At 37.9% G+C, this 15302-nt stretch overlaps 2 protein-coding genes across 15 annotated transcripts in view; both read right to left on the bottom strand.

The window, feature by feature from the left end:
* Window positions 1-478: 478 nt before the first annotated feature.
* On the bottom strand, window positions 479-7934 carry manf (mesencephalic astrocyte-derived neurotrophic factor). The gene is made up of 4 exons (XM_083534578.1): window positions 7652-7934; window positions 6075-6202; window positions 5839-5980; window positions 479-1395 (listed from the first exon to the last, which is right to left on the bottom strand). The coding sequence occupies exons 1-4, from the start codon at window positions 7917-7919 to the stop codon at window positions 1211-1213; spliced, it is 723 nt and encodes a 240-aa protein (XP_083390704.1). The 5' UTR covers window positions 7920-7934; the 3' UTR covers window positions 479-1210.
* Window positions 7935-9315: 1381 nt separating this feature from the next.
* The window catches only part of dock3 (dedicator of cytokinesis 3), a 232888-nt gene continuing 226901 nt past the window's right edge, over window positions 9316-15302 (bottom strand). For 13 of the 14 annotated variants that reach the window (XM_083534341.1, XM_083534349.1, XM_083534347.1 and 10 more), the window contains one exon: window positions 9316-15059. In XM_083534341.1, coding sequence (XP_083390467.1) covers window positions 14517-15059 — 543 coding nt within the window. In that variant the 3' untranslated portion in view covers window positions 9316-14516. The remainder of the gene's footprint in view (window positions 15060-15302) is intronic. The other variant, XR_014532300.1, reaches the window with a different exon arrangement.

Below are 15302 nucleotides of genomic sequence, written 5' to 3'. Positions count from 1 at the left end.
CATCTCAATCTCGAGTCAAAATCTGGTTTAATACTCAACACAAATTAGAACAAAGTTTATGAATGACATTTTTATTAATTTATACTTGCATTTGCTGTTATGAAACATCCCTAAAAATGTTAGTTCCTCTTAGCACTTGTAATATAATAACTATAAACAGTCATTCCCTCACCAGCCTGTCTTTCCAACATCAAGAATCTTTTTAATAAACTTCATCTTTCAACTTTAAAACAGGCACATCTGAGACGTGAACTCTGTCAGAGCCTGCAGTAATTTCAACAGCTTTTCAGAGCAGTCAGATTTGGGGATCTGACAGCAGTGTGGTATAAAAAGATGTAAATAATGGAATCGATTTGATGTCCGTCAAAGCCACAGCCAATGTGATGTCGGTCGACTCTGTCTGGATGGATCTCGTGCACACAAGTGAGACACTTTACCAAAAAAAAAAAAAATTAAATAATAATTAAACTAAAGGAACTCAGAGCAGTTTTCTTATTTTAATGAAAAAGTATAGTACAACCTTAATAAACGTTTTACAGTGACGTCAACATGATTTCTCCCACATCCTTATCTTCCATACAATAGTCAAAATAAAATAAAAATAATCCATTTGAAAAGAAACTACAGGTGAACTACAGGGTGAAAAGTGGTCTACGGTTGTCCCCGTCATGTCTATTTAGGTTTTGATAATGTTTTAACTCAAAGTTTAGCTGAAGATTTGTGTGTTGATTGCATTGCATGTGATTAGTGAACTATTAGGGCTGTAAACCTGAAGCAAGTATGTTCGCTCCTTTTATGCTTCTTGTTGAACCATTTTGCTCCTGATCCTCTTCTTTTTGTTTTTTTTGCTATTGTTCCTGATTAGATTGTTAATCAGACATGTGATCACATGTCAATGAGCAACCAGTTAAAACAAATGTATTTAAAGCAAGTATTTAGCAGTTTACTGACACTATAAGCAAATTAATGTTATTCGAGATAATTGCCATGATATAAACTTTGAGTTGAAACAGTTGTATTTACAGTACAATGTGCCCTTGAAATAATTCATGAATGAAAGGTCACAAGTCCTGATATTTCCACTAGATTAACAGGCAATATGACAAACAATACCACACTCCCCATCAGGAGGCACGGCGCAAAAGAAAACTGCACCCGCGATGATGCCCTTGAGCGCTCCTTTTGGTCCCACAAGTCCACAGAGTGTCGTTTACAGGTCAGTCCGTGCCTTGGCGGCGTTTGGGGCATACTTGGGCATGAGCTCGGTGATTTTACGGATGAAGTCCGATTTCTCGGCGCAGCCTTTACAAGACTCCCCCCATTCGTCCAGGATCTTCTTTAGGTCCTTCACCTTCAGCTTTTTCAGGTCCACTGTGCTCAAGTCTACTTGTTTATCTGTGGAAAGAGGACACCACGATAAATAACATAGTTTAAGCAAATCAAAACATTAGACAATTCTAAAGAGGAATCGCCCACATTTGAATAGATCTATCCATTTCTATGCTGATTATGTCTAGACAGGAATGATTGAACTCAATCTATAAGCACACATGATCCAGGGTGTCTTCAGCTCCACACTCGCATGCAGAAGAAAGAAAGAAAAAGTACAGCTTGTTTGTGTCTCTGGTGAGTCCACATAAACTATATGGGTAAGAGTTTGTGGACACCTGATTATAGGATTTTGTTTGTGCCTTTAAAAACAACCCCAATCCACTTTTACTCTTCTGGGAAGATGTTCCACTACATTATAGAGTGTGGGTGGGGAGATTTTTGCTCATTTAGCCACACTGTCATTAGTAAAGGCAGGTAACTAAAGTAGGTCAGGTGAGGAGGCCTGGGGTGCGGTCAGGGTTCCAATTCATCCCAAAGGTGTTCAATTGAGGTGAGGTCCAAGCTCTATAACAGGAGATCTTCCACTCTAAATCATGTAAACCATACAGCATGGCTGTGCACAGGGGCATTGCCATGCTGGAACAGGTTTAGGTCTTATAGTCCTAGTCAAGTGAAGTGAACATTTTACTCTACAGCCTTCAAAGACATCCTGCACAAATGTCAACCAGGGACAAAACAAAAACAAAACAAACAAAAAAATTCACTGGCTGGAAAAGTCAGGTGTCCTAATACTTTAGTCTATGTTGTGAAGCGAATGCAGTTTTACTAGCTGTAGTTTAACTTTTTAAATAAACAGATTTTCACACTGATTAGTGTACTGTTTCATTTTTGTTTCAATTATAGGCATTTTGACTTAAATATAACTACTGCTGTTTCCCATCTGACCCAAAAAATAAATAAATAAACAAAAGTACAAAAAAAAAAAAAAATCTGCACAGTTTATTCTGTCAAAAAATTGTCATAAGCATAACACACCTACAGGAGACAAACTTAGCTGGGCAAAGAGCTTCAGTTAATAGAGAGATCAAAACTGAAACCCCGATCCATAGAAATTAATTGCCACCTGCTGTTCGTCATTTTTTGACATATGTATGACGGTATGATTGTAGCCGTACGAGCTTCTAAAATGTCTCGATACAAAGCGTTATACCTCTCAGGACTGCCAGAGACCTAGTGCCAATTATCTGGTGTCAAAAGGTTACTAGTAATGAGTTTTTAACGAGCGTGTTGTCAACCATTACTGACCCTACTAAATGTATTCGTCCCGAGCTGCCAAATCACTCCTACACCCTTACAGATGACAGATATTCAAATGGCACTGATCAGGGCTGATTTGCCAGGCAAAGCCCATGGCCTCTTTGGGAAAATTGACACCGTTCTCGTACATCTGCCGCCATGGTTTCTCGAATATGCTCAACATTTTAATACGCGATGACAAACGAATCTTATCTCCGATGCAAATAGGGACGCCCACTCGATGCCGTGAACAAATGATGAGTGGTGTGTGTGTGTGTGTGTGTGTGTAAGCACGTTTTATTTCCGTACTGCTGTACTAATAGTAGTGAGGGTTTAATCCTAGCAAATGGAGTCTTTGGGATTTTGGTCTGTCAGATTGTGCTTTTCTATAACGATTATTCCTACATGGATAAAAGGGAAAACGTTACAACTTCTGGAGGTGTATTTGATCACAAGTTGATATAAATTTCGATGAAAGGAACGCAAATACCTAAAGATGACAGTAAATGATGATTTGATCTCTTTATAATGAAAATGAATAAAATCACAGGCCAGTCTCAAGGCTGTTTTCTTACATTTACAACGTTCACAACTTTTGTTCACTTCACAAAGTGGTGCTTTCATTACCCATAATTCTGTGTCTGAGATTTTACTCTCTATTAACAATCAAAGTGAAAGAAATTAGGCATTGAGTTTTATTTAGAAAAGACTTTTTCTTTTTATTTGGCCTTCACTAACAGAAAACAACTCAAAATCCAGGGCCGCGTCCCAAACCCTATTCTGCACACTAAATAGGTAGCCAAAATAGTACACACTAATACTGAATGCATGATTTTGGTGATGTTGATTACAAATCTGTGAAGCTCAATAGGAACATTTGGGCCTTGGCTGTACTTTCAGGTGTGATGATGTGGGAAGTAACCATCTGGGCAACACACAGCAGTTCAGGAACATTTCACAACACAAAAATTATACACACTTTTACATAACAAATACATCAAATGTTAACTGAATTATATCAACTTGCCATATGAGAACATTATCATTGTAAACTCGCTCTGTTTACTCGAATTTGAGCAAATCACTTTCTCAAATTACTTTTAGACTGTTTGTTTGTTGACAATGCAAACTGGTCCTGGGTCTTTGTTATGTTTTGGTATATGATTTATCACTGATCGCTGTTTTAGGATTAGCTCACATTCAACTGGTTGAACTACTATATCCATGTTCTAATCCATGTGCATCCATCCGACACGTATACATCCATACGCGTATACATCCAATCATTTATCCATCCATCCATCCATCCATCCACCCACATATCCATCCATCCACCCATCCATCCACCCACCCACATATCCATCCATCCACCCACCCACATATCCACCCACCCACATATCCATCCACCCACCCACATATCCATCCATCCACCCACCCACCCATCCACCCACATATACATCTACTCACATATCCATCCATCCATCCACCCACATACACATCTACTCACATATCCATCCATCCATCCACCCACATACACATCTACTCACATATTCATCCATCCACCCATCCACCCACATATACATCTACTCACATATCCATCCATCCACCCATCCATCCACCCACATATACATCTACTCACATATCCATCCATCCATCCACCCATCCATCCACCCATCCATCCACCCACCCACATATCCATCCATCCACCCATCCATCCACCCACATATCCACCCACCCACATATCCATCCATCCACCCACATATCCATCCATCCACCCACCCATCCACCCACATATACATCTACTCACATATCCATCCATCCACCCACATACACATCTACTCACATATCCATCCATCCACCCACATATACATCTACTCACATATCCATCCATCCACCCATCCACCCACATATACATCTACTCACATATCCATCCACCCACCCACATATCCATCCATCCACCCAACCACCCACATATACATCTACTCAAATATACATCCATCTATCCATCCACCCACATATACATCTACTCACATATCCATCTACTCACATATCCATCCACCCACCCACCCACATATACATCTACTCACATATCCATCTACTCACATATCCATCCACCCACCCACCCACCCACATATACATCTACTCACATATCCATCTACTCACATATCCATCCACCCACCCACCCACATATACATCTACTCACATATCCATCTACTCACATATCCATCCACCCACCCACCCACATATACATCTACTCACATATCCATCCATCCACCCATCCACATATCCATCTACTCACATATCCATCCATCCACCCACCCACATATACATCTACTCACATATCCATCTAATCATTCATCCATCCATCCATCCATCCATCCACCCACCCACCCACCCACATATACATCTACTCACATATCTATCTAATCATTCATCGTCCAACACGTATACATTCATTTACATATCCATCCAGGCATTTATCCATCCATCCACCCACAAATACATCTACTTACATATCCATCTAATCATTCATCCATCCAAACCCCACATATACATCTACACACAGCCATCTAATCATTCTTTTTTTCCTTCCAGTTATTCCCCCAGCCAACCATCCACCACATATTCCTCCCTTTATCCACCCACCCACATGTTCTTCTAATTATTCACCACATTATTTCTTCTTTCCACTCGCCCCGACACATTCACCCATTCAATCACTCATCCATCCATCCATCCATTCCTCCCTCCCTCAATCCACCCACCTAGCTACATAACCATCCATCAATCCATTTATGCACCCTATCCACATATTCATCCATAACAACTAAAAGAAAAATATTCATTCAGGAGTGAATAAGAGTTTTATACAGAGTCTTGATTTAACTAAATCAGACTTCACTGTGTCAAAAATTGGATTTGTAACTGGACTAAAATGCTTCTTAAAAAGTTTAAAGTATGACTCGATGTGTTACTCAATGTTTTCAATCTGATGCACATGCTGTTAAACAACATGAATTTAAATCTTTGCATAAAGAGTAAAAAACATTTGGGTGACCTGGTAGAAAATCAACAATGTCCTTTAGTGAACTTTTGCTGAAATAAAACACAACCATGGAGTGGGATGGAATGGGAGACTAAAGTCTGACTAACTTTTTGGGAATTGTGTTACCTTGTGGGCGCTACTGCGTAGAGAAACAGAACACGTACCGTACTTCAGTTCACAGATCTGACTGTCTTTTTTCTTCAGTTTTTCGCAAACCTTCTCCACTGGCACGTGGTAACTAAGTGGCTTAGAGACCTCGTTGATGATTTTTGTAGCCGCGTCACTTGTGGCTCCAATATAGTAGCACTATAACACAACATAAAACAACAACAACAACGAGTTAAATGTTGGGGCGGTTGACCTTGTCCATGTCCAGCTCTTGTGCAAACAGGTGACTTACGAATCGATTTTCTTTTCCTTTCGCGTCCTTGCAGGCTTTGACCAGAGATTTTTCAATGGCGTCGCTTGTAAACTGTACATTGTTGTCTTTTAGTGATTGGTAGAACTTCCCCAGGAAGTTTAAACATACTGGAAGGAGAGAGAAGGGATGAGGAGCATTAGTTTTACTACCCCAAATCTGGTTATTTTAAAAAACACTTACACTTTAAATGCAATGATGACAGACTGGTTATACTTTCTATCCAGATATAAGACTTTCTTATGTTGTGGACTGTTCCTACATGCTCATTTTCCTGAAAACAGTCAGAAACGTCTCAGATTCAGGGTCAGAAACGTCTCAGATTCAGGGTCAGAAACGTCTCAGATTCAGGGTCAGAAACGTCTCAGATTCAGGGTCAGAAACGTCTCAGATTCAGGGTCAGAAACGTCTCAGATTCAGGGTCAGAAACGTCTCAGATTCAGGGTCAGAAACGTCTCAGATTCAGGGTCAGAAACGTCTCAGATTCAGGGTCAGAAACGTCTCAGATTCAGGGTCAGAAACGTCTCAGATTCAGGGTCAGAAACGTCTCAGATTCAGGGTCAGAAACGTCTCAGATTCAGGGTCAGAAACGTCTCAGATTCAGAGTCAGAAACGTCTCAGATTCAGAGTCAGAAACGTCTCAGATTCAGGGTCAGAAACGTCTCAGATTCAGTCTAAAAGCCTTTTTGATTTTTCCCATATGTTCTACATATATTTTATGTTTTTGGATCTTTATTAACAAATTCATTGTTCAGCAGGATCGGTGCTGGGCCACATTATATAATCTGCATATTGCGATTAATGATGTCATAATGTGTCTGAGTGAATATTTTGCATTGTCGGCTTTTCTTATTCGCTATTAAGGTAGATATTAAATTATGGTATAATAATATGAAGACTTTAGAGGATTTTTTTTTTTTTAGCTATACAGCTGCTCTTTTCATGCAGAACTATTAATCAATCCTCAATTCACATACCTGTACATAATAAATGTTTAAATCCATGAAGATGAACCTCTTTATTTCAGTATAGCTGCTTCAGGACAATATCCAGTGTTAAAAGTGGTATAAAAATACAATAGTATTAAATAATTGCCACTTTATTGTTTTGACAGATGTGCCATCACATCCAGAGGTTGTTTTTTTTTTTTTTTGTCTGAATAAATACTGTGGCAAAAGTAGTATTATTAGTATTAACAATAAAAATATTAATACATTTAGAAGATGTTTAACTTATACAGATTTACTGTGAGGTCACTTACTGGAATATTTTGGCAGTGCACTAAATAGGGATCTAAAAGAGTACGTGTCTATGTGTACTATTTTAGCATACTATTTAGTACCCTAGTATGCAATTTGGTCTGGGCCATTTAAATCACTTCTATTAGAACATTTCATGTAACAGGAAGTGTTCTGTAGAGTTTATTATTATTATTATTCTGGACAAATTCGTCTTTACAGAAAACTGCCCTAATCACGAGAAATGAAAACTAAGTCTGAGAGTTGAGTGCTAGTCAAGATGCTAGCTCTTTCAGCACATCATCCTCCACATCAACTCACCTTCGCAGTCTCCGTCTTTTAAAGCCTCACTGCTGCTCGGCACGAGAGCGAACACAAGAGCCACGGAAAGTCCACTCAAACTGAACATAGCGGAAATTTCTGGAAGAAAACACACGTTACATAGAGATATACAGAGATGTAAAAACCCGTTCACGCCACGCACAGACACGGTCGGTCCGGATGCCGGTTCTTCTACACGAAAACGTTCCAACTGCTTCCAGAAAGCTTCCTGATCGACTATGACCCGCCCCCCTCGCTTATACGCCATTGGATATTTTGCCACTATTTATTACGCTATTGGTTGACCGGCTGCTCTGGCACCACGCGCTCGCTTCCCATTGGTTGGTTGTCATTTAGTCGCGGGACAGAGTCCAGTTGGCGCCTGCTGATTGGATGAGGCCTGTGAAAGGGTTTATACGTTTGTAATTTTAACTTCTAGCGTCCAAGCCCTGGTTCTGGAAGAACTCGTATTTTTTGTTGTTGGTTTTTTTTCATTAATTTTTTTATTTATTAATTTATAAAGTAGATCATGAGCTAAACAGTTGGAACGTTTTCAAGACAAGGGGCGGGTGTATTAATTCATTCATTCGTTCATTCGTTCATTCATTCATTCATTCATTCATTCATTCATTCGTTCGTTCGTTCGTTCACTTATTTATTTATTTAATTAATTATTCATTCGTTCATTTAATTAATTATTAATTCATTCATTCTTTAATGTAAACATTTATTTAATCATTCAATAATTAATTCATCTTTCATTTATTGTTATTTGTTTGTTTGTTTGTTTGTTTGTTCATTCATTCATTTATTCATTAATTTATCCATCCATTCATTCATTCATAAGTTGGGTCAAGAACCTATGCCAACAAAATATACTGTTGCAGCACATACTTCTTTACCGTGAGTGAAAAAGTGGTCAGTACTTAAACTTTTACCAGTTCTGCACTTCTATTCGAGAGAAGGATGTGTGTACTTTTGTCATCTCTGCACCACACTGCTCTGCAACCTATATAGCTAACACCCACACATTGGGGTGACTGGGTGGCTGCCATTCTTGGTGAATTGAGTAGCCTAATTTGGTGTTACTTTTATGAGTTCCAAGTGAGACTGAACTCTGTAATAAGTGTAAGCAGAGATTGGATGACTTGTTTCTTAGTGGGGACATGTTCCCCCAAATTGTCTGTCAGAGGTATTGCAGTATCTCTGGGTTACTGAACAGAAGGTCAGGGTTCAACTGCCAGCACAAGACAAGAACCCTAGCTCTCTCTGCTCCAGAGATGCAGTATCATGGCTGACCCTTTGCTCTGACCCCTGTTTCCTAAAAAATTGGGATATGTGAAGAAAGAATTACACTCTTCTTTATGCATTGGTGACAAGGATCTTATTAGATGGCAATTGTTATTAAAAGACAATAGCCGATTTTTTAGGTTGGTAAAAAATTTTTTTTTTTTTTTAAATGTCCAATACCTTGAATTGTCTTAATGAAGAGTTCGAGTTTGGAACTTTGAAATCGAATGCCATAATGCTGCTCTTTTCCTGGTTAATGAATCTGATCCCATAAAAGCTTTGAGCAAGATTTTCTCAAAAGTGTAAAAACAATCTTAGAATACCATTAGTAAAACTGAAATATGGTGTGCAGAAAAAAGCTAACGACACATGAATCGATAAAACAACACCTTTAATGTTAGGCATTAATAATGAATTCCACATCACGGTAGTTAGTGAGTGTAAAGTTCACATCACATTTTTGTTCATGCCAGCACAATATATACAAAAAAAAAAAAAAAAAAAAACAAACAAACAAAGAAAAGAAAAGAAAGAAAACTTGTACTCATAAAACATAACATGTTCTGTAGCTTTCAATGCAAAATACACAAAAGAACGGATTAGGCCATCGAAAGAGTCACTGATTTTCCCCATTTGCGTTTTAGTTTTAAAAACACATTTACATCAGAAAGTACAAGGCAGACAATTAATCCCAGTCTATACACGATTGGCCCGTTTTAACTGTATAAATACAGAAGGATTATATACATAAAGACAGATGCTGGGATGTATGAATTGAAATGCTTTTAAAATTGTAAGTACTGATCTTTCTACAGTTTTATGTACAAAGACAACTGAAAAGTCTCTTCTCTTTGTTTTCCCTTTTTTAGGGACCCCAAGATATTGCCATTTCTTTTTTTTTTTATATATATATAAAAACAGCATCAATCCATCTTTCTTGCTTCTTAAATTATACATCACGTGACTCAAAAGTGTTGTTAGCATTCTGTATATTGTGTAGCTGATCGCAGGTAACTCGTTTCAGGGGGCAATTCAAACGGATGGATGATTGGGTTCACTATAGCGTAGAACTTTCAATAAAGAAATGAATCAGTTTAAATTGATGTGCCAATGAGAATGGAAGAAACTGTAATCCTGACATATAGCCCATGTCAAAACAAAGCCTGTTAAACATTAACACTGCAAAATGGGGAAATTAAGCTTATGTACATCTTTTGGATTTGATCATTTATAAGGTTGTATTGTAGCTTCGGTTTTATGTGAACAGTGAAGAAAAAAATTGAATGCCTAATGCAACTAATGTAGGAAATTAATGCAAAAACACACAAGCACACCCAGAGCTACTTTGTTTTAGTGTATGTACAGCGATACAGTATTTTGCTGTAATTGTATTATATGCACAATTTGAGTTAACCAAGATACAATCTCATCTCATCTCATCTCATCTCATCTCGTCTCAACTCATCTCAACTCGTCTCCTCTCAGGAAGTTTGCATATGTCTTAAAAAAAAAAAAAAATATTTTTTTTATTTTTATTTTTTTTATTACAGATAGGGACAGATTTAGTCATAGTTTTTTTTTTAAACTGAATTTTAAAAGTGATAAATATGATCTATTACAAATTTTTGCTTGAGAGACAAATATTTATTTTTGCTGAAATTTATGACATTAAAAACATTAGTGCTAATTCACCAGCGCTTTGATGGCCATTAATTGGTTCTCAATTGGCTAAATAGACCCCCCCCCCCCCAAAAAAAAAAAAAATAAATAAAAAAATTTAAAATGTAAAATTAATTCTCATTTTACACACGTACATAGACAATACAAAACACAAAATTAAATTTTTTATTTTATTTTTTATATTTTATACTGTGCATTCTCTCTGCTAATTTGCAAGATGGTAATTAAACAAAAATAATAATCAACTGTACAAATCCCAAATAAATCCCCTAAAGACATGCACCAACACCCACACTGTGATGTATGGATCCAACCGAAGTCAAAGCAAAATCTGAGATCGAATTTGATAAAAAAAAAAACTGCAAAATGACTTAAAAAATACGTTTTTTAAAATGAAAGAAATGTAAAAGTTTTACTAAGTTCTTCAGAAAAGTGACAGAAAGTAGGTTATTTCCTTTCAAGCAAAATTGATCATTGATCATTCTTTTTTTCTACATTTTTTTAGCCATTAAACTCATTGATTCATAAATTAATTTGTATCAATCACTTGTTTTATTTATTACACTATTATTAGTTTGTTTGTGTGTTACTTTAAGCAAATATTAATGTGTAGCTCTGGTGTTCTCTACTGGAAAGAAATATATATAAAAATTTTATATATATATATATTATATTGATATTTTATTTCCCTTATGAAATGAGAACGATCAGAATGCGTCGATTTTAAATCCCAGGATTGTCAATATGTTAAAAAAAAACATACCCTAAACTGCTCGTGTGCTTTTGCTTAAACCTCTGGCAAATGAATGAATGTAAACGTTGAATATTAGCAGCGGTTTGTGTAACTAATTGTTCCTTCAAATGCAAAACTGATCGTGCATCTGCTCACTTTGCTCCGAAACTGAATATGAACAACTTATAATACCACAAAAAAAAGATTGCACAAGATCACAGCCATAAAATTTTTCATATCACATCCTTCAAAAGTAATGCAAACTAACACCTGAAAAAAAAAAAAAAAATCTCACTCCTTTTTTCTTCTGAAGTCTTTGACATAGGTCACTATTATAAAACAGAAATCAAATCCTCCGAACTCACATTATTATCATGTATCCACCAGGAAGCGATTGTGTCCTTTAGCAGCTAAAAGGGTCAAAATCCCCACACTTGCATAATAACAGTGTACATTATTCAAAATGTTCACACCCATCACCCTGCATTTAGATTAATATGTTATATGTAATAATTTTTCTATTTGTTATTTTTTACTATACAAGTGTTGATTAGATAAAGTTAGGGAGGTTTACAATTGCTATCTAAAAATATACTCATCTATACAAAAACGGAATGGGAAGGAACTCAAATAATAAAGCGAAACGTGCCGCTGCGTGCAAGCAGTTCCGCTGTGAAGACATCTGTAAAATGGCTTTCGTATTCGTCTAAGTGGATAATTGAGCTGCAAGTGGTTGCCTGATTTGCTTTTTGCGGCGCGATAATAAAGTGTGCGTGCGTGCGTGCGCGTGTGTGTAATGAAGCTTTGCCATGTACATAAGCCTCTTAGTGGCATGTCAGTGTGCCAACTCCTGAGAGAACTGGCAGGGAGTTTTCCTATTTTACAACTGAATTCTTAATCATTCGATAGAAAGCAAGCGTACCATATTGGCGAGGAGTACCGAAGGTCATGTATATGTTATGGAAGGAGAAAATAAGATAAAAGGTAGAGACGTCACTTCACAGACTCAGGGTTGTTTCTGTGCTTAGAACAATGCAAAGCAAGGCCTGAGCGTCTCATTCCGAATGACTGAGCAAAAAGCGTCTTTTTTTTCTTTCTTTTTTTTTTTTTTTAAATAAAGCAAACATTTTTGGTACACCAGAACTAAGTGCTAAAGTGCAGTTCTTCCATAAAAAAAAAATTCAAGTGGCAACTTTGAGTACTCTCGTTTCTTAGCAGTTAATTGATGCCTTAGAATGTGAGATATTCTTAAAATATATTGAAATATTGTTAAATCTATGGAAACATTAAACAAGAACACTTTTCTATATTTTGCCTATTCCACCATTGGGCATAGCTTAAGGTTCTATTCAAGAGTCCAGAAGCTTGTAAGCTTCACTTCCCAGCTCTGGAAAGCTGTAACCTCAAATCAATTAATCCAAACGCTTACCGAATGTCAACTTCAATCCCCAACTTCAAACTCGAGCTCTACACTTGGATCGTATTGTCTCACTTTGGGTAAAGTTGCCTGACAATGTAAAGATGTTCAAACCCAAATCCTTACAGTTTTCTAGAAGAATCCTGAACAAAAAAGACAAACCGAAGATTAAACTGTAATAGTGGTAATGGTTGAAATGTGGCAAAGAAATGTGTCTAGACGGAATCAAGGCTGGTTTATGCTTCCTTCAGATAATACTTCAAAAAAACAAGGTAGTCCAGAAAAGTCGCTCTTGAATGGGGGTTTTGATTTTGATTTTGTAGTTTCGGATTCATTTTCTATAACTGGAGCTCTGCGATTCAGGTTTGTCTTATTCTCTTGACAGATACACTATATGAACAAAAATATTAGAACACCTGACTTTTCAACTTATGTGTTTCTTGCCCAAACTGTTACAGCAAAGTTGGAGGCTCACAATTGTATAGAATGTCTTTGGATGAATTAACATGAAAACTCAAACCTGTTCCATGAAGATATGGTTTACATGGGTTGGAGCAGAAGATCTCCTGCTATAGAGCTCTGACCTCAACCCTATCGAACACCTTTTGGAATGAATCGGAATGCTGACGGCACCCCAGGCCTCCTCACACCACATCAGTACCTGACATAATACCCTTGTGGCTTTAAGAGCACAAATCTTCCCAACCACCCTCCAAAGTCTAGCAGAACATCTTAAATGGGGAGATGAATGGGAAGTTCAAAAACACATACAAATCTTACAATCAGGTGTCCACAAACCTTTGCCATACAGTGTAGGTTTATATGTATTTTTTTATTATTAATAGAAATGCTTCATCTTGTCTCGTTCACAGTGCCAGGTATGACCCTTACTGTAAGATGTTATGTAGAATATTTAGCAGCAGTAGCTGCATTCTGTTTGTCTTAGTTTTACTTAAACATAGAGAAAAGAACGCCTGTCTAGGGGGCGATTGTTTATAGTGATAATAGGATTTAACTGGTTGTGTGGATGTATCATAACATGTAAAATGTGTGACTTGAGTTGATTTATGTTTAAAAATATATGTAATTATGTGGTTATAGGAAAATAACATAGCTAGCAGGAAATATTTTCCCATAACTGCACCAACTACTGTGTTTTATTTGCAAATTGATGATTATAAACTGCTATACTTTAAATTCTTTACATATGGATTGAAATCATTTTAATGTGATGTTCTCTATACCTGTTATATTTCTTGTTGGTTGGAGGCACTTATGCAGAGTACTTGTAGCTTATCTTACTAAAATTTGAAAATTCGTACAGTAGATGCGTGAATTTATGCGAGATTGTCTATTTTATGCAGATGACACAACATTCAAAACCTTCCTCATTCTGCTTGTCAAATCAAAATCATTTGTCTTTCACTTAATACTTATTCCTGTTTACACTCCTGCCCATATTATCTGATAAGTAGCCTGATAATGATCAGTTCTCGTTAAGGTTGTTCCCAGAAGCACTTCTGATGAAGCATAAACCAGACTGCTATAACCTTGAAAGCTCATTCAAAAGAATTTGTTCAATCCTTGCTTCGGGACCAGTGAGGCTCCTACTTTAACTGTTAACAAGTCTTGTTGGAGGTAATGTGACCCACATTAAAATCTCTCATTTTACATTTGTACAACTCTCCAAACCAAAATTCAACCACTCAACATGCAATTGGTCTGTCCTACCACTGTCCACACCTTTACTCCTCACTAATTCCGTGTTCCCATGCCACTTTTGCCTGCTCGTCCTTGTTGGCGAGCAGTGGTTGGGAGATCTTGCGTGGCATTGGTCTCGGCACTGGCCTCGAGTCCTCCTCTGGGATGCAGCCTTCTCTCAGGTACGGTTTGGGAGGAAGCACTGGGGGTGGCTCATGCTGTTGGAGGTGGTAATGGCCGATGTGTCCAGCGTGAATATGGTGGTGTCCGTCTGGAGGCAGCATGGGCATGACGCCCACAGGTGCTGAGTGGCTGCGGCAGGGGGCTGGCTTTATGCTGTCCAAGACATCAGGCTCGGAGACGCTGTAGCGGACGGTGCTGGGAGTCTCCGCTTCGTCTGTGTCCGTGGTCCATGTCTGGCAGCTGGGTGTCGAGTCGAGTGCCGGAGCATCTGATGACGAAGGGCAGAAGTTGCTCTCGCTTAGGGACGAGACACCACTGCTGGCACTTCCTGACAACGTGGAGTTACTTCCATCAAGAACCGACTGAGGACTTGTGGGTGAGGCAGGGATGGGGTGAAGAGGTGACTGGAAGAAAGGTGGCATTATTATCGACACAAGCCCTGGGCAAAATTCCAATGTCAAACCAGTGGTACATGTTCCATAGTTTTGCAAATCCAGCTTAGCTGACTATTTTTTCACCTCTACCCAGGATCTGTAACTCTTATTCAGCTTGCAAATGTCATGCCCTATGCCTCCTCTAAATAAATAGCTGAGATATGGCAAAGATCTCCCTTTTTTTTTTTAAACCTGTCCACCTGAGCTTTCTTT

The sequence above is a fragment of the Silurus aristotelis genome (genome assembly GCF_946808225.1).
Source record: "Silurus aristotelis genome assembly, chromosome: 28".
NCBI lineage: Eukaryota > Metazoa > Chordata > Actinopteri > Siluriformes > Siluridae > Silurus > Silurus aristotelis.
This window is presented reverse-complemented; position numbering and strand designations above follow the sequence as displayed.

What these genes read in the sequence shown, in the direction of transcription:
- manf (XM_083534578.1), bottom strand. Translation starts at nt 7,919, where the DNA reads ATGGCGTATAAGCGAGGGGGGCGGGTCATAGTCGATCAGGAAGCTTTC. An exon ending in AAAAGACGGAGACTGCGAAG is followed by an intron (nt 6,203 to 7,651) that starts GTGAGTTGATGT and finishes CTCTCCTTCCAG; the next exon opens with TATGTTTAAACTTCCTGGGG. An exon ending in GATCTGTGAACTGAAGTACG is followed by an intron (nt 1,396 to 5,838) that starts GTACGTGTTCTG and finishes CTCTTTCCACAG; the next exon opens with ATAAACAAGTAGACTTGAGC.